The 24934-nt window shown below is 49.5% G+C and overlaps 7 protein-coding genes across 7 annotated transcripts; all 7 read right to left on the bottom strand.

Annotated features, from left to right (window-relative positions):
• Positions 1-1040: 1040 nt before the first annotated feature.
• Positions 1041-3082, bottom strand: BC939DRAFT_463448 (uncharacterized protein). The gene has a single exon (XM_051557232.1). The coding sequence runs from the start codon at positions 2666-2668 to the stop codon at positions 1379-1381; it is 1290 nt and encodes a 429-aa protein (XP_051408281.1). The 5' UTR covers positions 2669-3082; the 3' UTR covers positions 1041-1378.
• Positions 3083-4128: 1046 nt separating this feature from the next.
• Positions 4129-5094, bottom strand: BC939DRAFT_506662 (uncharacterized protein; the record flags this gene model as incomplete). The annotated part of the gene is made up of 2 exons (XM_051560809.1): positions 4129-4605; positions 4717-5094. 2 exons carry the CDS (start codon positions 5092-5094, stop codon positions 4129-4131), a joined length of 855 nt encoding a protein of 284 aa, XP_051408280.1.
• Positions 5095-5193: 99 nt separating this feature from the next.
• BC939DRAFT_463435 (uncharacterized protein) lies at positions 5194-11140 on the bottom strand. The gene is made up of 9 exons (XM_051557231.1): positions 10430-11140; positions 9947-10029; positions 9553-9604; positions 9246-9332; positions 9140-9159; positions 8645-9035; positions 7773-8549; positions 7123-7653; positions 5194-7012 (listed from the first exon to the last, which is right to left on the bottom strand). Exons 1-9 carry the CDS (start codon positions 10993-10995, stop codon positions 5329-5331), a joined length of 4191 nt encoding a protein of 1396 aa, XP_051408279.1. The 5' UTR covers positions 10996-11140; the 3' UTR covers positions 5194-5328.
• A 2935-nt stretch (positions 11141-14075) lies between these two features.
• On the bottom strand, positions 14076-17920 carry BC939DRAFT_401694 (glycoside hydrolase superfamily; the record flags this gene model as incomplete). The annotated part of the gene is made up of 9 exons (XM_051552621.1): positions 14076-14456; positions 14595-14711; positions 14816-14937; positions 15172-15263; positions 15367-15614; positions 15713-16268; positions 16365-16418; positions 16531-16923; positions 17457-17920. 9 exons carry the CDS (start codon positions 17918-17920, stop codon positions 14076-14078), a joined length of 2427 nt encoding a protein of 808 aa, XP_051408278.1.
• A 705-nt stretch (positions 17921-18625) lies between these two features.
• BC939DRAFT_463428 (concanavalin A-like lectin/glucanase domain-containing protein) lies at positions 18626-20814 on the bottom strand. Its single transcript, XM_051557230.1, has 5 exons — positions 20565-20814; positions 20373-20467; positions 20209-20281; positions 19436-20116; positions 18626-19322 (listed from the first exon to the last, which is right to left on the bottom strand). The coding sequence occupies exons 1-5, from the start codon at positions 20785-20787 to the stop codon at positions 19045-19047; spliced, it is 1350 nt and encodes a 449-aa protein (XP_051408277.1). The 5' UTR covers positions 20788-20814; the 3' UTR covers positions 18626-19044.
• A 731-nt stretch (positions 20815-21545) lies between these two features.
• Positions 21546-23074, bottom strand: BC939DRAFT_463427 (UbiA prenyltransferase family-domain-containing protein). The gene is made up of 3 exons (XM_051557229.1): positions 22556-23074; positions 22198-22468; positions 21546-22115 (listed from the first exon to the last, which is right to left on the bottom strand). The coding sequence occupies exons 1-3, from the start codon at positions 23028-23030 to the stop codon at positions 21581-21583; spliced, it is 1281 nt and encodes a 426-aa protein (XP_051408276.1). The 5' UTR covers positions 23031-23074; the 3' UTR covers positions 21546-21580.
• A 143-nt stretch (positions 23075-23217) lies between these two features.
• On the bottom strand, positions 23218-24930 carry BC939DRAFT_463424 (P-loop containing nucleoside triphosphate hydrolase protein; the record flags this gene model as incomplete). The annotated part of the gene is made up of 1 exon (XM_051557228.1): positions 23218-24930. The coding sequence occupies one exon, from the start codon at positions 24928-24930 to the stop codon at positions 23218-23220; it is 1713 nt and encodes a 570-aa protein (XP_051408275.1).
• Positions 24931-24934: the final 4 nt, after the last annotated feature.

Below are 24934 nucleotides of genomic sequence, written 5' to 3'. Positions count from 1 at the left end.
TAATTTCGCAGGATGAAAGTTTTGTTATCTTTTGTTTTTGTGTGCGACGAGATACAGTGCGATGCGATGCGATACGATATGATATACTCCTGATAAATAACGTCGGAGACAAGATTGAACATTGGTTGCTTTATCTATCTTCATTGAAGGAACACAAGAGGAGGCCTGTGTTTTTAATATATTGAATGTATTTTTTTTTACATCACGTATCGATGCATCCACATCTCTTCATTCCTTTTGTGGAGTTCGTGAGAAGACGATAAAACACCCGGACGAATCTGAGCACGTTCATGATGGCCGTATTATGTCCTCTCTGTTTACTGATTTATCTCAATCGCGATCTTTTTTTTTTTTTTTTTTTTTTTTCAGGGGGTCAACGGAAACGCCGTGAATCCGATGGACGCGTCCTTTTTGAACTGTCCGTGCGCGATAAGGAAAAAAAATAATTAAAAATGGCACTTTGTCCACAGCCTCACCCGAGCGCACGGTCTTTTCAGCATTTTGCCCATCCTACATTCACATAGTCCTCAAATCATGCTGCTATATAACATATCTTTTCTTCATGTCAGAAAGAGACTACATGCATCTCATTTCGCATTCCAGAGTCACCGCCTGTCGACGACGGACGGGCTTTCATCTTACTTTAGGTTGGCGCACGTGGGGGGTTAAGCTTTTCCTTGACTGCAGGCTGTCTATAAAAATAACCAGAAGAAATAAATCACGAGAACGGGGGCCGGATTTTAAGGGATACCGACAGAATCTACAAAACGAACGAAAACCACGGGGCTGTAGCCATACACTGATTAGGCTGGACACAACCATCTACTTTCGTGGTGTCGGAACCAAAAGGGCACAATGCCAAAAATAAGGAGGAAAGGGTAGCAGTCGCCACATAATATATGTATATGTATATTTCAGGGGGGAGACATCCTTCTCCACGACGTTCCTATTTCGCACGTTTGCAAGTGCCCATCATGTTCATCCAATGTCCTATACATGTATATATCAAAGAGACAATGATGATACTGACAACGATAGTTTGTTGTTATTGTCGAAAATTACTTATTATTAGTTGTAATAGAGTACTGGCATGGAGGGACGAGTATTAATGACTAAGGGCTGAAGTGTCAAAATAGCGTGGCCGAGGAGCAACCACTCCGGTATCAGTCTTTTTGTATGCGCGGAGGAGGGGAGAAAAGAAGAAATCAATGGACTAGTTATTAAATAAATAGGTAGATACTATGCGGTGTGGGTGCTGCCAAAGATGTTTTTTTTTTTTTTCTATAAGCGGACTGTGCTGCTGTTTACTGAGAGTAAGACAACAGCAAAAACGTCGACTGCATCATAGCGTCTCTTCCATTACAACATGACCTTGCGTTCAGAAGGCTATGTCGGCATTAGGTCCAGGTGCTGGTGAACTGGATGGTGAAAGAGCCATGGCAAAGGCTGCAGGCGAGTCGGCCTCAGTGTCGAGCGCGATTGGCTTCAGGGTGGCCTTGGGGACACTTGTGACGATGGGTAAGAGCGTTGTTGGCAACGTGACGATGGATGAGTGCGAGGCTGGTGTTGGGGTTGTGGGCGTTGATGTTCCTGATGTCGTAATGTATCCATCAGGGTTTTGGGTCTGCCACCGCCAGAGGTCATCGCACATGTCCTGAAGTGTCTTTTCTGCCTTCCACCCGAGCTCTCTCTCAGACAGTGAAGGGTCGGCAATCACACTGCCGACATCTCCAACTCTCCTTGCTACGGCCTTATAGGGCAGCGCACGGCCGACGGACTTGGACATGGTGTGAATCATATCCATCACAGAATAACCGACGCCAGATCCGAGGTTGTAGGGCACGCAGCCGAGGGCACTGTTGGCAGCCACCGTCGACTGGATTTTGTTCAATGCCGCGACATGTCCTTTTGCCAAGTCGACAATGTGAATATAGTCCCGAACACCGGTGCCGTCCTTGGTGTCGTAGTCGTCTCCAAAGACGCTGATGACTGGTCGTCGGCCAATGGCCACCTGAGCCACAAATGGCATCAGGTTGTTGGGAATGCCGTTGGGGTCCTCGCCAATGATGCCGGACTGATGCGCGCCGACCGGGTTGAAGTACCGGAGCAGGATAATATTCCATAGGTTGGGCTCACTCACAGCAATATCTTGAAGTATCTCCTCGATGTACTGCTTAGTGCGCCCGTATGGATTCAGGGCTCCTATGGAGGCATCCTCCTTGATAGGAGCTTCGGATGTGGGCAAACCATAGACAGTTGCGGAGGATGAGAAGATGAAGTTGCGGCAGTTGTACTTTTGAAGCAGTTGAATTACGTTGAGGGTGCCGGTGACATTGGTCTGATAGTATCCAAGTGGAATCTGCGCAGACTCGCCTACAGCCTTGAGCCCGGCGAAGTGAATGCAAGCTGAAAATTTGTGCTGCTCAAAGACACGTTCTAGGGCGATGGCGTCGAGAATGTCAGCCTTGTGGAAGACCAGCGACCCATTGTTGTTGGCGAGAATTTTGGCGCGATGCAGGGCCTCCTCTGAGGAGTTACAGAGGTTGTCGACGATGACGAGGTGCTTGCCCAAGGAGAGGAGCTCGACGACGGTGTGTGAACCGATGAAGCCCGCGCCGCCAGTGACGAGAATGGTCTCCTGGTCGTGTGGGCGGCTTGGAACGGTCATCGGTTCCTGGGAGGAGTAGGTGTTGTGAGGAATGTTGGATATATATGTATGGGGATTGTCCTGGCCAGCAGGACAAAAGGAGGGCTATTAAGACGGAATGAAGAATGGAAAGGAAGAGGTGTGCCTGGGAGTGTGAGGAATCAGATTCGGATGAGGAGAGATGAGATGGGAAGGAGGGTACAAAGATATGGTTACTATTATTAAAATAAGTTCGTGGTATTAATATGAAGGATGCAAATAGGTGATGGAGAAAGAGGAGATGAAGCGGGGATGGAGGGAAACACACACACTGATGAGGGGTATGAATGAGAGAACGGAAGAAGAAGGAGGAGGAGGAGGAGGAGAAGGGGGAGGGAGATAAAGGAAGAAGAGAAAGAGAAGGGAAGAGAAAGAAAGAGAGAGAGAAGGAGAGATAGCGAAAGGGGAAGAGAGGGACCAGGCCAGGTACCAGCTATATATTATCTCAAGACCTGACCATTCAGGGAGATGCTGCTGATGATAGCGAGAGCACACTCTTCTCATTCTCTTTCATAACCCATTCTTGCCTCTCTGATTGCTTTGAAGTAAGAAACTGCCCCTCGAGTCAAGGGAGACAAACACGACTTGGGGCCAGGAGGAAAGGGGACTCATGCGCAAAACACTATCGAATTTATCCATACTCACTTCAATATCCTGTCCACAGCCATCCCCATACCGGTAGTCCTGTGCTTGTGCCTACCTACCTGTCCCAGGCAGTACAACGCAGGAGGGGCTAGCTTTGCAGAGAAAGTAAAAGGAGAGCGAGTGAAGGGGTAGACCTGCTCTACATATAGTCCAGGACGGCCACCTAACCGTAAGCCGAAAAACGGGTCTTATCCATGCGTGTAGACTAACTAGGCCACATCCCTACATTCCTGGAGAACATGGGAAAGATGAATTTATTTTTATTCTCCAGAGGACATGTAGGACAAAAACCGAACCTCTGTCCAACGGACATGAAAAAAAAAAAAGAAAAAAACGAAAAGCGAGCAGTAAAACAAACAAACAAACAAACAATCAATCAAACAGCTCACGAACAAATGAACGAACGAAAGAGCGAACGGACAACCACCCAGACGAGTACATTTGTCAAAACTATATTGAGCACAAAAAAAAAATAGCAAATTGTATACACACGTTCGCCAACGGAGTGTGGGTGGTGCAGCTTGCTTACAACTGCGAAGCCAAAGGGTACACTCTTAAGCCATGTGCAAAGAGCAGAGCTTCTCTTCAATTTTCTTAGTCCGCTCTTTCTATCCCTGTCCCTGTCCCTGTCGCTGACCCTATCCCATTGACCTTTTAGTCAGAGTTAGTGCCATTGAGCGCTATTCTAGCATAGATGCCCTGAACTACTTTTTTTATTATTATTTATTGAACCCAGTGCAAGTCTGGATACTAATTCCTCTTGAACGAAATATCCAGGATGATAGATAACCACACAATCATCCCAATGACTTCAAGTCGCTGTAAAGCCCATTACTTTCAATCAGTCGTCTAACGGATGGCAGCACACACCTCTCTACTAGCTTCCGGTCCTGAGTCTTCACCGCGTTCCTAACCACCGTCGACGACATTTCCTTGATTTCGATTCCCCCATCCTTCTTGTTCCTCTTCGCATCCCCCTCCACTTCTTCCTCCTCTTCTTCGGCGACAATATCGACCAGAGTGACCTTATCCACGTATCCACTCTGTTCCACAAACCGCATCATCTCCTCTCGACTGCCATACCCCGGTCGAGAAGAACAGATCACATCACACCGCTCAAAGAACGGAGCCATGTCAGTGTGAACATCCTTGTAGTACTTGGGATCAAACAGTCGGGTCATCGTGTCATGGCCCATGATCCAGGACAATTGTACGGTGTTGGGCGGATAATAATCAAGAATCGGTTGCGCCTTGTCCATGAACCTGGCATGGATCTATAAAAAAAAAAAAAAAAACATAGACGAAGAACCAATATGAGGATCCAGGCAAATTGTATCAGCATAATGGTACAAAAAGAAAACTATTGTGTTACATTGCTTACTTACGGTTAATCCAACGGCCATACGTCGCAGAGCGGGATCCTCCTTCTCATTGTGAATCGAGTCCATGGCCATGGCCTCCATCATCTCTAGTCGCTCAACTGCGCCGGCATTAGTCTGACCCTTGTCCACGTTGTTGGTCGCTAACAGCAGCAGCACCGCATCACATCCAGCTCTGGCTGCTGCCTTCAGAAGGTGGTAATGTGCCTTGGTGGGTGGATTGAAGGACGAGTCCAGGACGGCGATCCGAACAGGCCGTGTGGTTGAGGCTGGGCGATCAGCTGTGAAGGGCCAGGACCTGGTTGAGGTCAGGGTCGTCTGGAATGGTTTCGGTGATGTACCCGTGGCATTTGCGAGTGTTGACCGAAGGAATGATTTCCGCATGGCGAGATGGAATGGTAGGAGAAGAAAGTGAGATGCATGCTATGGCTCGTTTCAGGTCGTACCTGTTCCTGTCCACCGGGCGCATTTAAAGTGTATGTATATCGTTTTAGCATCCATTACTAGGCTTTTATTTTCTTCGCTGTGCGACCTTGTTCCTAACCTCAACGTAGCATGCCTTGGCGTGTCAAGACCTAGCACCAATAAAAGAAGCCAGGGGGATGATACGACACTCTCTCAGTAGCTGCTCGAGGCTCCAGAAGCTGGGCCCGAAGTAGCGACACCAGCGGTTGACATGCCTGGCTGGCTCTGTACTGCCTGGCCGACATCAACTGCACCAAACGCGGTGCCAGTAGCAGCAGCGGTAGTAGTAGCAGCTACGACGGCAGCGTTACGACTCCACAGCTGCATCTGCTGTTGATGATGCATCTGCGCCTGCTGTTGATGCCTTAACGAACTCGGTCCGTTCATGGAAGCTCCGTTCAAACTAGCCCCGCCAAAGGGCCCTCCAGCTCCGGCGCTCACTCCGCTACTGACTCCACCAGCATTGCCCTTCCCAAGCGAAAATGCCGGATTGTTGACCACTGCCAGTGCCGGTAGCGTTGTAATAGGACCTGGGGGTGGACCCCATGCCTCCCGAGAGTTGTTCCAGAACTTGGGCCATTCAACCACCAAGCCCGGGAACCGAAGCATCATCATCTGCGCCATACCCGGATAGATCCATTCGTCTTGATGCTCGGCCACCACATTCGCGTCCACAACCCCGCCCATGCTCAGGCTGAAGACACTGAAGCCGCTAAACGTCTGTTCATCCGCATTACCAGAACCACCTGGCCCCAGTCCGATTCCGGGCACTCCTCCTGGTTGACCCTGTCCGGCAGCGGCAGCGGCAGCACCAGCACCAGCACCTCCACCATTAGGGTTGTTGACCATCCGAGATTTGATTCCGTAGGCATGACATTGTGCCAACCAGTCCACATACTCATTCAGCACCGTCGTGTGCTCCAGTATCGACCGACCAGCATATGTGGTCAAGTGTTCAGGATATTTTCGAGAGAGTCCATAGCGCAGACTGGATGAAAGCTGCTGGTTACAGTAAGAGCGGCCAGCGCCATTGTGCCGGTAGATATCTGATGACTGGTCATTGCCACTCGTGAGCATAGTCAGCGATGTCGACGAAGAGCTGGACGAGAAACTTGCTAGGGAATGATGCGAATTAGGCTGTCGATCCTCATCCTTACCCATCTCTTGACCAGCATATAAGTTCACACTCGACCCTCCACTACCACAAAGCATCTTGGTATTGCTGTTGCTGCTACCATTCTGACCACCCAGGAACATCCATCGAAACAAACTACCGGCAGTGAGCGAGGCTGACCCTGTACTAGCGCGTTTGCTGACTAGACTGCCGCCTCCGACAAGAGTTCCAGTCGATGTATTGCAGGGCATGGAATCTCCATTCAACGAGCCTCTCCGCTGCATGTCGTTTCCTGGTCGAGGAGATGATGCTTCCGTCTTACTGATTCGCCTAAATTTCCTGCCGATAAGACTTGATCGACTGTTCAACTTCTTGGTCCGGTCTTTCGTCTTGCCACTTCCATCGGACTGGGCCAGCTTCTGGTGCGACAGGTAGATCTGGTGGGCCTGCAGTTGATAAAAGGCGCGCGTTTTTTCCTGGCTTTCCTCATCCTGGGCCGTCCCATTTGAGAGAAAGCGTTGCCGAGAGGATGGTGGTGTGAGCGACTCCCCGACCGTGGAACCAGAGGGTGTCCGCTCAAGTCCTGGAGAAGATGGTATGGAATCAGGTGGCGAAACCTCTGAGTCCTTGTCGCTGATCTTTGTCGACATCCCCTCCGTGAGCTCTCCTGCGTACTGTCGCTTCACCATGTCGATTCTGCTCTCCATAACCTCAAGTATATTTCTACATAAGTGTATCAAGTGTATCAGTTGCTTTCTTAGTACAATGGTTTCGAAGCAGGATAAGTAAATTGAGAAGTTGGGGTAGACTCAGGTGGTCCCTATTGTGCTTACCTGACAATCAAACTGAGGGAATGTTCGATGGGCAACCCTTTCAAGGCTTCCAACGCCTCTTTCGTCGTCTTTCTCGTTGAGCTGCCTGAACTGGGTGCTCCGTTCGAGGCCATTCCGCCTGTTGCTTCATGTTGGTCCTGCGTAACAGAAGGCTCTTCAGGTGTCCATGGTCTCCATCCAGGCAATATTCCGACACCGCCGCCAATCCTCGCTACCCTCCAGACTAAACACCGCATATAGTAGAGTCGAACGTTGCGCGCCCAATGAAGGAAGCACCTCTCGAAAATATCTGGTGATAACAGTATACCCAGCGTCAACTGCTCCAGTGTCTGGACTGTGCTCGTGAGGAGTGAGAAGTTTTGGTAGATAAACGAGATGGTCCGCATCAGTGTTATCGTGTGGTCCGAACCCGTTAAAAGAAGGTGCAAGGTTGAGAGAATAAACTGGACATGAATCGGCACAAACATAACGGCGGGTCCGCGGTTAAGTGGCACTGTCGACAGTTCGCTGTCGTAAAGACGGATGCACTCTCTATATTTTTCAAAGAGAAGCACAAATTGTAGAGACCGGAGGTGAAATTGCTTTTTTAGCTCCACAGAAAGGCCAATTTCGCGCCACTCATACTCCAATAAACGCGTTTCTTAACGAACCTCGACTCCAGTTCAGCGATCAACATATCCAAAAAGTCCAAGAGACAGAACACGCTCTCGACCTCGTAAACGCTCGTCCTGGTGACGACTGCCTTGATCCAGATATCCAACATCGCCCCATAGATTGTGCCGTGGTCCTCCATAATGGCTACAATAGTTTCCACAAATCTCCTCGACGCCATATCAAGGACTTTGGGTTTACCGTTCGTCGGCCCGCCGTTGGCATTATCTTTACCCGCATCCACTCCGTTCGGTAGCTTGACATCGGGCGGAGCAGCTGTTCCCGGAAACTCTCCCGTTGCAACAGATGCCATGGCACGGTCCCGCTCTGCTGCCCCTGTGCCACTTCCGTTGGCTGCATTTGGCTCGAATTGGACGATGGTTGTGACAGGATGAATCTCGCGATGGACGAGCCCTTCGATCTTTGTCAAGAAAAAGGCCGAGAGATAAAGGTATCCTGGCGCCCCTGCATACACTTTCGGTGTGACAGCCGTGGTTGCCCATCCACCGGCCTGAATCCTTTGCAATGGCACCTCCAGATATTGAGAGAGACAATGATGATAGTGTCGATAAAACGCGAAAAACAGTTCACTATCATCGCTTTGCCACCGGCGCACCCAGTTTCCAAACATCTCCATCGGTAATGATGCCTCACCAGAGTTCATCTTGCGTTTTTGCTTCTCAAATTCTCTCCACCAGGACCCCGTCCCAGTGAAACAGATTGGCGAGAGATGCTCAGGAAAGAAGGTCATAATTTGAGGCATCCCACAGTTTTCTCTAGGTACATCGTAACGAAGATAAGAGTGTAAGGACACTATCGAACGCTTCGATGCACTGAATGTTGCAATCAACTCACAAAAGCTAGTACATACCCTTGGAGATCCATAGCCTTTACCATACGACCGATATAAGATCGACTTGCTGGGAGTGCATGCAACAGTCCAAATGCAACGCCGGGCAGCTTGAAGAAACATATCGCCAGAATTTTTGCGCAAAAAGTGATTACGTTGGAGTAGACACCCTTCTGGTTCAGTCGTTCAATTGCATAGTGCAGAGACTGGGTAAGTAATTTGCGGTATTGTTGAAACAATGACCAAAATGCACTGGAATCAGTGAATGGATATCCGGATCCGAGAGTCGTGCTAGATGATACAGACGTCGTTGAGGAGGTGTGCTCGGTGACGGAGCCAGTTCCTGATCCCTCAATAAAGGTCCTCATTGTTGACGGCGTTGTTGGCTTTGACATCATGTCCTCCACGCGATCTACACATGACATTGAAAGAAGACATAAGTCCACCAACTTCTGATAAAAGTGCTTCGCCCTTGTACACAAAATTGTCGACCTGATCTGTGCGCAAATGTCCTACCAAACTCCTCGAATTCTTTTCTATTCATTGGTGGACGTTTAGAATGTGTTAGAGTGGACAAAAAGCAATCTTTAGCACAGCCTGTACTTTGCAGCTAGGACAGTACCTGGTCATAAGAGCGATGATGCAGTCAAAGTAGTGGCATCTGTCCGTGTATAGCGCATCCGGCAGAGCAAGAAGCAGCGCCGACCACCTAACAGCATCGCCACAATAGAAGATCAGCCATCCATCATGCAAAATAAGGCCATCATCTCATCTTCCATCTGTTTCGTGCGCCTCCTGGTGAATGGTAAATGCTCCCTCTTTGCTATTGTCACGCTCTTCACACCTCCAAGTCCAGATGCTGCAGCGATATCCCTTTTTTTTGTGCCCGTTTGTCAGGATTTTTTTTTAGAGACAAAGATCATCCCTACCACTGCATAATAAGCTGTCGCCCTGTCTTGAGCGATGCCTCAGACAATGAATCTATATGAAATTGAACGTAGAGAGCATTAGAGCACAAAATGTACATTCTCGCAAGTTTGGAAATTAAATATATAGAACCAGATATCGCGCGATGGATGAACTGATGAGAGGAAAGGGTCGATCACCATTTCTCCTTTGTCCGAACCCCCCTCCCCTCTAGGACAAGCCATGGCTGCATCTTCGCCATCGGCTTTGCCCTGCTGGCCGCGCTTTTGCAATGACTGGCCTGTTAGTGACGAGATCATCCATCCCAGCCCTCCTTTTTTTTCTTTTTTTTTATTTATTTTAAACATAGCGCTCGCTCCCGCATCTTCGCAAGGAAGACAATTGGTCTCAACATACCCAAATTTGGTTGGTCCTTATGGAGCCAGGGCAAGAGATTTGTCTTGAGAACATCGATCCTGTATCGGTCCTTCTGATGGAACCTACAGGTGTTATTTGAGAGAGAACATCAATGATTTGCCAGTGCGACCTCGGAACTTCTTTTCTCCCTCTCAGAAGGAGTGGGAGCGGGAGTGGATGAGGACGATGTGTATGGGAGGGGGCATGGTGTGTAAAAATAAAAAATAAAAAGATTGCTTTGGCAGTGTATGAGGGCAGGCTGTCGGTCATGCATCGCCAACCAATGCTGCCTGTGCCTGACATTGATCAAGCTGAGATTCTTTTCCATTTGCAGACTAACTCGTATTTTAAAATCGACGGCAAAAAAAGCAAAAAATCAAAACACAGCAGGAACTGGATTCTCGTGGGGAAGGGCAGAAAGAAGCAATGGGTTCAGCTGTCCTTGCATGTACTGTCTGCTGATATGTCGTTGTGGATTGTTACCTGGAAAGGGAGCGCTCTAGGACCTTGTATTGCTGCTGTCCGCTCTGTCCCATCCAATTACGCAAAAGGCGGCTCTTCACAGACGACCGCATATCTGTGCTGGTCGACTTGGAGTGAGAGCTGGCCTTGGTGACAAAGGGCGGGGAGGACGAGCGGGAGTAAGGTGGGATGATGATGGATGTGGGTGGAAGGTCACTGCAAGACTGTCGTCGAGCCATGTTTCCTTCGAGTTCTGGGAAATGGAGTGTCTGGGCTTTTGGCACTGAAAGCGGGGGAATGGTGGTGAAGGCAGCCTTAGCGGCAGTTCCTGCTGCTGAAGGTGATGTTGCACAAGTTGCTGTGTTCCCTGGTGACAATGCTGCGGTGCTTGAGAACGGCGAAGAAAACGAAGACAAGGAAGAATGACGGGAAGCAATTGGGAACAAGCTAGAGTCCACAATAGCGGGTATATCGATGAGCGCAAAGGTTGAGATGGGTATAAACTGAGAAGAATGTCGACCTGTGCTTGGATTTGTTAGTGCTGTGGTATTGCCGGCGCGGGAGTGTCCCGTTGACCTTCCTGTCATACAAATACCAGCCTTTTTCTCTGCACCGGCAAATACTGATGAGGAAGAAGGTGGTAGCGAGGGAGCGGGGCCAGAGGGGGAGGAAGATGGCGACGATGGAACTGACGACGAGGATGCGGATGAAGGTGTGGACGAAGGTGTGGACGAAGGTGTGGACGAAGGTGGGAACGGCTCGAACAAAGGGAGGGAGGATGAGAATGAAGAGGAAAAGGAGACTGAGAACGAGAGTAGGGGGGAGGAGAGGAGTGTAGGCGAGGGTGAATGGCTGGTGCGGGACGGTGAAGACTGAGGGCATTTGCGATCTGTTGGCGCAGGTGAGGGTGACGAGGAGCCTAGAGTTGGATTTGGGATTGAGGTGGAGGTCGGAGAAGCCGGAGTTGCAGTAGAGCTCGGATGGGTCATGGTTGGGTCAAGCGTGGGTCGAGGCGTGTTGGGGGCCAGCTGTGTAGGACTGTAAGGACTCAGGAACGGGTAGCCTTAACGGCACTGGCAATGATGGGGGCGATGAACCCGACTGGTTTAGAAATTGCTCACTGGCTACTGCACCAAGTAATATCGAGGCACGATTGAGTGAGTCGGTGACGACGCTGGTGTGGGCTGCAGCGCCGGCAGTGCACACTGACAGGCTCAAGGCAGAGTTAAGGAGGAGGGCGATGGGAGCACTGCTAGACAAGGAGAGCAGGAGGAGGAGGAGGAGGAGGAGGAGGAGAGCGGCAAGATCGATATGGATGAAGGAGACGATGGATCGGAAGACGGAGACGGACTGTTTTTGAAAATGGAGGTGGACGTTGGGATCCCGGCAGTCCAAGGGTTGGTGGTGGAGGTGGAGGTGGCAGTGCCGACTGGAGGGGGGGGGGGGGGGGGGGGGGGGTATATCCAGGCAGGCGTGGTTGCAATGGATGCCGATAGCGGGGCTGTCGAAATGAACGGTGTTGGTGATGGTTCCGATGTTTGTGATGTTTGTGGAGCCGGCACTGTTGGGTAAAGGGCGATCTGCGAGGAGGTGTTGTTTGAGCCCTTGTTGCTGGCGTGCCTGGTCTGGTGAGGAGGAGGAAGAGAAGGAAGAGGATAAGGAAAGAGAATGGGAGAGAATGGGAGAGAATGGGAGAGGGAGTGGAGCAGAAGAGGGAGGAGAGAAACAAAGGAACGGTGAGCAGCAGAAGGGTATGGGAGGATAGGACTGGACTGGCTTCCGAATCACATCCACCCATCCACGTATCCACGCAGCGCAATGCAGTCCCCCAAAACAGTCAAACCAAGGCATCCAACCCCAGGGGGAGGAACGCTGAGAGGGAAAGGAGGGTGAGGAGGCAGCAAAAAGGGAACCCAGGAGAGCGACAGAGAGGGAGGGGCGTCTTGGAGGAATGGGCCATGGGCCACTACAGATTTCGCCTGAAATACGCCCATGGTCTACTGTACATTAGACATACAGTGTCGAACCCAAACCACATCCGACACGGCAATCACCGCCATTTATACTGCCAGTATGGGCGATAGTAACTGATGCACATGCTCATCAACTTGTTAAAATCCATCGACAGCAGAGGAGGCGCCATCTCCCATCCCTAGCGATCTGAACGCGAAACCAGGCCGCCGCGATCTGGTCTTGGACATCCCCTCGATTTCGAAGGGACGTTTTACAAAGTATAAAATACCAACCGCGACTCGCGCTGCTTCCCTCACTTGACCCCCTTCTTTCGGCACCTTTTTTCCGTATTTACTGGTCGTGTGTGTGTCGCATTTGAGTTTGTGGGAGTGTTGTGTGGAGGATCTCAGCCTTCATCGCCGCTACAAACACCCAAAGCCGCCCTCCTTCTTGCTGTTCTTCATTTTCTCGTTAAAGCTCTCTTGACAGTCGCAAAATATAAATGCATGTACAAAAAAAATATAAATATCATAATGGTAAATGAATTGCCTGGATAAGAAACAATAGGCTGGAAAAAAAATGAGCTTATCCGAATACTGGAACACACTCACTTCCCCCGTCAGCCCATCCTTAAACAGTTTTCTCGCCTCTGCTGCTGTTTACCGCTCTATACCTGAAACGCACTAATGCCGCCCTCCATGGCCATTCTGCTCCTGACACTTGTTTAGCCTAGGCCGTCAATGCCCGTCGGAATGTTGACAGTCTCGTCAACCTTTTGTACCCTGCTGCCTCTTGATCGCAAGCTTGAACTTAATAGTAGCATGGAGTCTTTCCCCTCCCCCCTCCCCTGATCTGCAACGGGATCCTAAATCAGCACTCGACTGCGGTAAGAGTGTGCAAGGTTCGCGGGTAAAAAAAATGGAAAAGAGAATCGACAGGGGTGAGATGCCACCGACAGGACTGGTGGCAGTGATGATGTTGGTGCTGTGCATCTCATTAGTCGCCTCGCAGATAGCGTTTATTGATGGCAAAGATCCCACGGTTAGACCATCTATTTGTTCCACAAGCGTAGATGAGAGCCGTTTGTTGTTACTATTGTTGTTAGATTACTACCTGCGTAACTGGATCCTTAAGAAGAGGTTTCGCACGCTCCGTTCCTTGGTGTTGCGACGTACTTCATCCTCGTTACTGCAATTGCACTGCATCGCGCAATAGTTAGCATCTCTAATTCCAGTAATGACTTGGGTCACAGAGCGTTAAACACCCCCCCATGGGACAAGTTGATAACAGTGATAACTGCTAGCGTGCTCCTGCGGCGGGAAGTATTAGTATAGGTTAATCTGCCCGAGAATACCACCCAAGAAGCAGTAGATTGCCTCCTCTTTGTGAGTGGTGCATGCATGCTGTCTTTTTTACGAAAGCAAGGTTTTTGGGAAATGAACCCAAAATGGTTGGTTCCAGAAAAACTCAAGCTTCAGATACACCATTTCACGCAGAACGCGACAAAAAGGAACACGCATGACCATTGGCGGTGTCCCCCACCTCTGAAACGTGTCTCCTTAGTCTTTCTTTCAAAAATATCCGTTTTATTTTCACTTTCTCCTGTATCTGCTAAATCTCTCAGTCCCTCCAATGTCATTGCAGAATGGGTATCTATGTTGGCGAGAGGGGTCAATCAATAATGACTCCTCGATAAAATGACTACGCTACTATGCTACATGATGGTGCATACGCATCCCGTCTCACTCTCAGGCTTAACGCGTTCTCTTCCATATACTGCCTCGGACTTCAGCTTGGACGGCTCCTGCACCTTCGACATGTGGGAGCGACTGTAAGGCTCAGGTGTCGTCGGTTTGCTGAGAGATGTGTCAGAAGAGTTGTTATTGCCCATGGAGACGAGCGGCATAGCTCCGTTGAGGGGCTTGATCTGGATCGAGTGCACAGCGCCCGGTTTCGTGTCATGATGTCTATAATACAGAGTCTGGCGTTCCTTCACATAGCGCCAGTCACCATCGCTCACTAAAATCTCAAGTCCAGTCTCGTCGTAATGGTACGAAGGGACGAAAACTTCGGTCTCAAAGGCCATCGCACTGCCCTCCGGAGGGTGTCCAATAAAGGACGAGTTCATCTCAGGATTCGAATATGGCAGCTTCAGTGAGTTCACAGTCGAATCGTTTGATTCAGATGAATCCGACGACGGCGTGCGCGGAGTCCGCGTCTCGGGCGACGACACATGGACGACGGGAACGGGTGTTTGGATATAATTGCAAAACCTGAATGTGAACTGGAGAGTCGCGAGGTTGAACTCAGTCGAGATTGGCTCTCCGGCAACTTTGGCGGCATATGGTCGCTATAATTACCAGCGGGAATGATAGAAAAATAGCAAAATTAGCGTCCGCCTGTCATTACACGCCGGTTTACAGGACGGGGATATGATCCAGCATGTGGGCTTACCACGACAGCATCGAGGGCCCGTCCGCCGACATGCGATTCATGATACCGGCCATCGTCCGATTCCTCATCCTCAAAGCGAAAGTAAGAGCGGTCGAATGGCGAATCGATGGGTACTACATCCTCTTCATTGATCGGCACCGACTCGAATTCATCAACCTGAACTTCCAGCTTTTCTTCTAGGTCAATCTGAGCCAAGGATTCGTTTCCTGCCCGCCTGATTTGCATCTTTGACGAGAACTCTGCACTAGAAGTGGCTGACCGCTTCATCACTTCCTTTGCAAAATTTGGTGCCTGTTGTCGCAATGTTACACGCGAGTCCGATCCAGGGGACCGACTCCGGTTGAGGTCAGGAGAACCTTGGGGGGAGTCGAGCGAGAAGATGGAGAAATCCTCTCCGTTCCAATGATCTCCGTACGTGTTATCATTCGTCGCATTGTAGTTCCATAATCTAATTTGAGAAGTGATGAGTGAAGCATCAAAAGTTAGCCTCCAATCTTACTAAAGAAGCACCTCCTGGTACCTCCAAATGAAAGTTGATGTGTGTCTCTTACGTGAAGCTAAGCAAGTTCGCCTCCATGGCTGAGAGCACAGCATCCAGAAATTTTGAATGGTGGCCGAAATCGCCATTCAGGAACGCTCTGCGCCGGTTGATGTCCATAGGAATGCCGCACTCTCCAATTAGGCAGGGCTTGTTGCCAACGTTCTGCAAACCTTGGTTGAGGAGGTTCGAGAGCTGTCCACGATAGTTCTTCCTTGCGCCCTTCAAACCAAAATAAGTGGCCGCAAACACATTCTTTCCCTGTGCGTGTGTCCAAACATTGCTGTGATTAGCAATTTATACACATGATACAGTAGGAGGACGGATCATTGCTGCAACCATTGGTGAATATTCCATACCTTGCTTAACCCTTGTACATCGTGAGTAATGCGGCCATCGAATGCTTTGTTGAAGACTGAATGAAGGTCATACCAATGTGGTGCATAGACGATGTTTTCTTCGTGATCGCCTGGACCCCAAACCGGTGGTGGTTCGTTGGGGACGGGCTCTACGAAAACGAAAGCAGATGGAATAGCGCTTTGGATTGCCTTGGAGTATTTTCCGATAAAGTCGAGGTAGAATCTCGAAAAGTCGATAATTCGGTTTGTAATGGGGTCTTTTGTGAAATAGTCTGGTTTGTCGACCTGAGGCTGTCCTGTCTTGGGATTCACGCTCCACACACCGTGCTGCTTCCAGAGACACTCTCCTTCGAGCCATGCCGACTCCTTTTCCGTGTTGATCAAACGCGTCCTGTGCTTCTTTGTCGGGAGCGGCCACGACTTGACCCAAACTTCGATCGGCACCGTCATGCCATCCCCCAAAGCAAATCCTTCCAGCGCTGAGGGCGAGTCGCCAAAAATCAGGTTTGAGTTGAAGTCGTACTGTTTGAGATTTTCCAAGCCGATGTATCCGGGACTATATAGATCAAAAGAAATGTTCAGGTTAGTCGATAAAGGATGAAATGGCAACTATACCTGAAAGAGTCCGAAGAGATGGGAGTAGAACACTTACTGGGGCTCATTCATGATCTCGAAGCCGATGACCGCGTCAAGATGGCACAGTCGTCTATTTTTCAATAACCATTGTTTTTACGAGAGAAAAAAAAAAGACGAGTTGTTAGGATGATGAGTTGCTTGAAAGACAGTTCAACAGACCGCCTGCATGAGACTCTACTCACCTTGCGAGGTAGTTGTAGCACTCCAGGTATCTATTTTGCAGGAACTGCTGAATCGGCTCTCCTTGGTATGTCTTGTTGGGTGCAAATGTGTCTCCTGCCCAGAAGAGCGTGAACATGGTGCTGGCAGCGAGTTTGGTGTAGTTGGTAGGCCAGACCATGGGCGGTGAATCCCCAGGATATTGGTTCGTGTTATGAACGTAGGCTGCTCCTGTGGCCTTGAACTTTGTCATGTCCAGTCCAGCTGCCTCAAAAGTCCATCCTGGTGCTCCTGACCCACCAGAAAACCGGGACCAGCAGTCCTGATGTGGATCGATGAAGCACTTGATGCCGTACTTGGGCATAAGCTCAATCAGCTCGACCAACGAGTCGATAAACTTGTCGTCGTATATTCCACTGCAATAAAACAATAAAACAAAGGGGATTCATTATTAGCCAGTCTACATCCAGACGGCTTTTGTTCATTTCCGCTTCTTTTAATTGCAAATGCACGACACACACACGCCTGCACCCAATTATGCAAAACGATATATTTAAATCCGAAATTCGAATGTGTCCCTTGGTTCATCGAGAGCGGAGGATGGATTACAGTTTTACGTTTGCCAAACCTTCCTTCACCCTCTCGCAGAAGCTATCGCGATAATTCGTTTGTTTGAAGCCTAACAAATAAGCATGAATGTCTGCATGATATATGTTTGGAGGGCATCTCGTGTGAGCACTGCAAGACTGTAGTAAGGCCGCAAGGAATTGATAACAAAATGTGTGGTACGATTAACAGGACCATTGGTGGCCTGAAGGTTCGAAGGAAGGGAGGAAGGAAAGGAGAAGAGCGTTTCGGCAATCGGTACCATCCAATGAGCCGCAAACAAAAAAAAAAAAAAATGTTCCACTATCAAAGCTTGGCAGATCAGCAATCATTGATGACTTACGGCCCAGAGTGCTCTAATGCTTCCCAGGGAACCAATAACCGCACAAAGGTCAGGCCCCATCGCTTCAGTCTCGAAAAGTGTTCGTCTGCTTGATCTCGTGGAAAGGGTCGGCCCAAGAAGCAAACGTTGCGGTGGTCAAAGAACCCCTCGTTTAGATGCGAGCTTCCGTTGGGGGTAGTCGGCAGCTTTGAGCTCCCGCAAAGGTTGACACCTCGAAGCAGCAGTGTCCTGTTTAATGAGTCTCGGAACCAACGTCCGTTGGAGGAGATCCGCCCTCCAGAATACCAATCTTGCGCCTTTCCAGCAGGTCGGAGTGGAGTGCCTCCACCGGGCCTGCGCTCGTTGTTACGCTTCGAGGCCGAGGCAGCTTTCTTGGCGGCGACGGTCCTCTCCTCCTCTGAAGAGGAGGTGGGGGAGGAATTGTCATCGCTGTTGGATCCGACGGAGGATGCGTAGGAGGACATGGAAGAGTACGAGTGGGTGTGTTTCAGCTCCTGAGCTTTGAGGTGGTGGGGGCGGAAGGTCATTGCAGGCAGGGCTGAGGGCTGTTCGATACGAGGGCCAGCAGCTGCAGGAGCTGCTGTCTCCTGGTGTGCGGGGTGGTCCTGTCCGCTCGGCATTGGTGCTCAGGACAGATGAAGGGGATGATGGTGAATGGGGATGAGAATGGACAAGACAGAGTGGATATAGGCAGTATGTGAGAGGGAAGAGATAGAGATGTTGCTAAAATTGCTTTAAGTTTGTTCCACAAAAAAAGGTCTCAGGTACAGTGCGAGAAATGAAATAAAGAGAGGGAGTGGGGAGAGGGAGTGGAGAGAGGGAGTGGGGAGAGGAAGTTGGGAGAGGGAGAGGGAGAGGGGAGAGGGGAGAGCAGTGCGAGAGAAGGAGATAAAGAGAGCGTGGGGAAGAGAGGGGATGAAGAATAGGAAGAGGAAAGATGAGAGAGAATGGAGGAGAAGCGATGGATCGGATAAGATCGAGAGTGGGAAAACGCAAGGAAGAAAGAAAGAAGAGTGGGGACTGAAGCGATGCTCAACCACTTTATTTTTGGGATAGGACTCAAACGCTAAATGGGCCCCAGCAGGAGACAAACGAGACAGATCGTGTACTTCAGCCTTCATCTGCTCCTGCTCGCGCGCTTTATTACCTCTCCCCTCCGCTCTCCATATGACATCTTAGATGGCTGCGTCTGGCATGGTCCGTTGGATGAGAGAGCATCAGAACCAAAATAGGGCGGAGAGATCGGACCCAGTCTTTCCGACGGAGACAAAGGGCTCCATTCGTCCCCGCCTAAACTCATTCTCATGACGTCCTCAAAGTGTTGCCCATTCTCTCTCTCAAGCGCACGCATTTTCACTCTTCTAGCCATTGTACAGGGAAAAAGGAGTAACATCGCATAGTGTGGATCAGCAGGTGCCTGCCATCTTCTACTTTGATCATAACGTTAGCTATAGCCGACGAATGCTGTTGAGCACTGCCCATGCTATCATGTACATATTAGCTGCTAGAATAGGAGTAAACAAATAAAACTATATATGCCATGCTGATGAACTATTTGTTGTGGTCTCATTGTGCACCATCCTTCTGTTCACTGCCAACGCACTCTGGCTAGACGACGTCGTTTCGTAACCTCGATTGCTGCGGCAGCAATGAGCGCAATGCCCAGCAGACACCCTGCGGGGACTATCAACTTTGGATTCTTGTAAAATGGCACATAGGGGTGCAATGGGAGGTTTTCGTTGTAGTGGCTATCACCAGCATTCGATGGCAAGCCGTCGAGACCCGGAGTATAGTATGGGCCCGCGTGGGTCTTAGTCGGACCATATCCAGGCGGGGGCCATTTCAGAGTCCCGTTTCCGGTATAAACTGTCCGTCGAAACAGAACAAGTTTAGGGCAAGGGAAGGGCAAGAGTCATCGTCAGCAAGACAAGATTTATAAAGGGGAAGGGCATAGCAAAAAATAGAGACTGCAAACTTACAACATTGAATATCGATATAATCGACTTGAATCTCATACATCTGGTTTGTTTTGGACCAATCCGTCGGATGGCCCGCCCAGGCAGCCGTACCCTCCTGTCCTTGGCCTCCATCCCAGATCCCGAACTGAATCCTTGCCGGTGTTGATGGATATTTCTTTCTAATCTGTCCTGTTGCTTGGTCGATGATGGAAGCGCCAGATACAGGATCAAAATCGTTCTTTGTCTGGTTTTTGAATATGCTTCGGATGACCTTACCATCGACCCTCCATATGAGGTAATCTGGCATCCATTCAATTTCGTAGTCATGGAAATCCAGCACCGTGTTCACTCCCAGTGGTTCCTTGCCTGAGTTGCTGTAGTCGATCAGGGTCGTGTTCATATCTGGCGGAGTCCTGTAATAAAAATTGGTCTGTGCTTCAGAAGGATCGCGTCCCACAAACTCAAAGTCGATCTCATCACCTGGGTCCTCATTCCGAATAATGAAAGCAGACACCACTCCTGGAGAGCTAGATCCGGTCTTGATTCGAGCCGCAACTTTGCCATATTGCATGAAACGTGTGGTTGAAACTACAGAACCTAGGCCTTGGGGACGACCGTAAGAATTGGGAACGCTGTCCAGCTTCATTGCAATTTTGAGTTTCGAGTCTTGCACGGCCACGCTGTCAGCGTTATAATCGATTGCTGTGGTACAACGGTCGTGTTCGTGTTAACAACATTGCGTGCAATGAAGGTGTTTGTCATTTGTAATTGATAAAAAGCTTTGAACGGCATACACCTACTAAAGTCGTAGTCATTGGGATTGCCATCGAAAGTTCTTAAGATTGCTAACCTCGGCTGGTCAAACTCCTGAATTTTCGGGTGAGAACCAGGCTAAGGTCAGCACATTAGATTACTGAGATTGCATCAAACACGGATTGTTTGCGCCATCAGTATATACCTCATGAATATTTGAGCAGTATGTTTGAGGAAAGCAGCTAGTCTCCTTCCAAGAGTTCTTTGGCTGGCATCCGACCGAACAATACCGGGGATCGTCTTCAAAGAGCAATTATTTTGGCAACTTGTCAGAAATTAGATGTTTCAGGAACAGAAGCTATGCCTCAAGCAATTGCATTAGATATAGTATACTCACCGGAACAGTAGCCATTGAGACAACATGGGGCATACTCGGGACATTTGCCACCGCCAGGATGATTGCGGCAAAATCCTTCAGTAACATTACTAGAAACAACCGGTGCCACAGGGGTCAAGTTGACGCTGGTCGATAGAGTAGCAGGTGAGGGCGATCCATGTGTCCGAGCTACTGATAGAGCTACGACGACGACGACTTGTGTAAGAACTTTTAGGCATGTCATTGTGGTGAAGTGAAAAGAAAATGCAATGCGACAAGAAACAGTGTCAATTTGGTAATATATAAGGATGGCGGCAGCGATCCTCGCCACAGAAAACTTTAACGTAGCGAAAAAAGGGTCCATTCCGATTTCGCCATTGTTCCCAGACGGCAACCTTGGAGTTGGGAATGGTATATTTCAAATGATTGAAAATGAGTTAGATGGTACTAGAATTCACAGATGCAGACAACATCGGAATGATGGCCATCCGTCCTGGTGCTCCTGAACGAAGGGACTGCCTGCAGGGCCTCGGGGGTGCCTCAGCTTTCTATGCTTCTGGTCTCCGCTGCTGACCCCGTACTAGATATTTATATTCCTAGACGCAATGGTGTAGAATTTCTTCTTTGTTCTATCGGTACTTTATCTTCATAACTATAGTATAGCCAGCCACCCATAATATCGCGATACACCTTGGATAATCACACCATTTTATGAAGCACTAATACCGTAACATATGCGGGCAATAATAATCCTTTACTAGCTATCACTGCTGGTCTTCACGATACACATGCGCGCGTACATTTTCAGTTATCCCATATAAATGATTCTGAAACCTTGTTGATGTTGCACAAACCGTGCTTACATGAGACTCGTGGAGAATAACGTTACACAGGGGGGAGGGGAAACGCCCCCAAGACCCGCAAACTAGTCCCCGCCGGCACCCATGCATCAGCTGCAAAAAATCCCAGGATGATTGGGCGATCAAGTACCGCCAGCCCCATAAAACAGATAATGTCTAAATTCTATTTATTTGCATCTACATCAGCACTCGGCTCACGTAGTCTCCAGCAATACCGCTGAACACCAAGGCGCCCGTCCACTTGTTGCTTGCAAATTTGCTCCAACAGTCCGCCGGGTTCTCATAATTAACTGTCTTGAGCTGCCATGTCAGATGGGCTGTTGCTCCGCCAACCGAGAGGGCATAGAACAACGGCCCTTGGTCGTTCATATAGCCCGCTAGTGCCAAAAGGGACACCATGCCTGCTGAGAACCCAGTCAGGTATTCAGCTGTCTTGTCTCCGAATCGTAATGCAGTGGACTTGACACCAATCTTGATATCATCTTTCTTGTCCTGATGAGCATAGATGGTATCGTACACAAGCGTCCAGCACACTCCAGAGATGTATAATGGAAGAGCGACCTGCCAATTCGTTGCGCCTAGCATGGCAGAAGACCCTAGCAAGGCACCCCAATTAAAGGCCAGGCCTAAAACGACCTGCGGCCAATAGGTGATACGCTTCATTGCAGGGTACGTCACCACTAGCGATAATGAAGATGCCCCCAGCAATACACTATACGGTTGAATGATAAAGGGATATTAATACTATACGTCAAGGACACTTTATGACAGTGTTGCAATCGGTGCCTCTTTACCTGTACATGTTGAGCTGAGTCAAAACAGCTAATCCTGCACCAAGCTGCAAGCCTAGAAAGGCGATTGCTTGCGACGGCGTGACAGCGCCGGAAGCCAATGGCCTGACTTTTGTCCGCTCCACCTTTTTGTCAATGTTCCGATCCCAGAGGTCATTAATGGTGCAGCCTGCTCCACGCATGATAATGGCTCCTGTCCCAAACAGTCCAATGGTGTAGAGTGTTGAAGTCCATGGCAGATGAGCACTATAAGAGGCCATGGTGATTCCCCACGCTATGAGAATAAAAGCCGCGAATTGATATCACCAGACATGACAATTGTTATAACAATTTCATACAAACTGAAAGTAGAATCACTTACCACAAGGCCAATAAAGCAACCACGTTCCGATCGGCTTATCGATACGTGTCAAATACAGATAGGGCTGAATAGATTTTGGCATGCGGTCCAACCAGGTGCCAGGTGCTGCAAGAGGTGCCGCCTGTGTCTTGGTGTCATCGAGCTGTTGCGTCACTGCGGTTGATAGGTGCATTGGACTTGATCCGAGTGTAATACCTGCTGGTCCATGAGGTCGACGCCTCTGCTGTTGATGTACACTAATTGCTTTGGCCGATCGCGTAAACGTATCTCTATCCTTAATAATCCTCCATGACCGCATAGACAGGTTCCTGGCCTGGGCATGCTTGTACTGGACAGAGGCGTGATTGCAGAATCGGTGTGGCACGAGAGGCACGGAAGGGATGTACTGTTGAGTGTTTCTAGCAAGAAGTTGTCCTGCTCTGGTGGCATTAATCGTGGCATGGTGCCATAGCAAAGTTCCTGCGGCATTCAACATGTCTATTCCTGTGGAGTGGATTCGGGAATGGTCGATGTCAAAGTGAAAAAGGAGGCATTCCTTCCGAAGTATCCTTTTTTTTTTATTTTGTCATCCCAACCCGGGACTGTTGTCATTTTTCCCTCGCTTTTTTCTTCACTGCCACGATTTGCCACCATAACTTTATTTTCAATAAAAGGTTGAATCGTTAGGCTCGCTTGCGCTTCTTGCCCCTTTGCCCCGAATATCTATGCTGACCCTGCTGGCATTGAGATGAGTTAGCCTTGCGCTTTGGAGGAGTGGACTTGAATGTCTTTGCTGCACCAGGTCCCTTCTGAGCTGATCGGCTCGATGTTTGTCCAGAGTTTTGCATGGGAGGAGTGGCGACCACGAGCTGCTTCAATTGGATCGGAAGCGGCGTTACTTGCTCAAAAGCCAATCCATGAAGCATGTTGGCAAACTCGCCGAGGAGCGAATAATGGTCGTTGTTGATAAACGTGATTGCCCAGGCCATTCCGCCCAGTTTTGGGCCTCTTCGGATCCCAGCGGCGGCTTTGGTTGCAGCGTCAGGGTTCGCTCTCCCCACACGGTGGACGTACTCCTGAATGGATGGAGCCATGTCAAAGTTGATAACCGTCGCAACCTTAAGATCCAATCCTCGAGCCAGGAGTCCCGTTGCAACAACCACAGGAACGGTGCCATCCAAGATCGACTTTATAATGGCCGATCGCTCGTCATGAGACCTGTCTCCGTGCATTGATACTGCGGTAATGGAAGGGCATTTCACTTGGATCGCATGAGCCAAAAGCTCAGCTCCCACTCGAGATTCGACGAAAATCAAGACTGGCGGACGAAAATAAGTAGGGTCATGAAGAAGCGATAACAATTGCTTCATCTTGGAGGCGTTCTCGACCCAGAGGATTGTTTGCTTGATCTGCGATGATGGCGAAAATACGCTCGAGATGCGGGCGCAGGATTGATCGTCCTTGAGAACCTTCTTCTTGATATCGCCAATGCGGATGTTGATGGCGTTGTGCAATAGCTTCGCAGTAAACTGTTCGATCTGTTTCGAGATCGTGGCTGAACACATAATGGTCTGCCTTCCACTGGGCGGTTCCGGGAGGACATTGAGGATTCGTACTACTTGCTTCCGAAAGCCCATACTGAACATTAGATCCACCTCGTCTAGGACAAGGCAAAACACGTTGGAGAACGATATTTCACCATGCCTAGCTAGAATATCCACCAACCGCCCAGGTGTTGCGATGGCGACCTGGATGTTTTGCTTCAGTCGGTGAACCTGGTTCGCCATGGCTTGGCCACCTATAAGTGATGCCGTACGCATATTGGGCATGCCTTTGACCATGGACTTAATAATCTCCTCGATCTGGATGGCCAATTCTCGGGTTGGCGTCAATACCAGGGCATATGGACCCTCCATTGCTTCTCCTGGCAACTGGGACAGGCCGTAGGCATGAGTCAAAACAGGGATCAAGAACCCTGCTGTCTTTCCTGCTCCTGTTTCCGCCGATACGATCATGTCCCGCCCACATAGACCTGCTGGAACGACCTGCATTTGAGCCCCGCGCGGTTGAATGTATCCGTTCTCGATAAGGTTCGCATGCATTATTGAAGGAAGGCGGCAATCGTCAAAGGATAGGACTGGCTTTGGAATCTGCTTTCCTTGAACGTAAATTTGATGCGCGTCTCTCAAGTTCTTGACGTCCTGTACTGACATGGCAGCTACCCGCGGCAATTCCACATACCCTGTGATGTTGGCCACTATCCTGGTGCTGAAATAAGGTGTACGGGGACGGTTATAATGATATGGTGGATCGCCTGCCTTCTGTGGGCGTGTTGTTGTTGAGACTGATCCGGATGGTGGCAAGATATTGACAGGCCCATAGGTTGGTCTCTGCATTGAA

This window comes from Gamsiella multidivaricata (assembly GCF_025024155.1).
Source record: "Gamsiella multidivaricata strain RSA 2152 chromosome Unknown BC939scaffold_77, whole genome shotgun sequence".
NCBI lineage: Eukaryota > Fungi > Mortierellomycota > Mortierellomycetes > Mortierellales > Mortierellaceae > Gamsiella > Gamsiella multidivaricata.
This window is presented reverse-complemented; position numbering and strand designations above follow the sequence as displayed.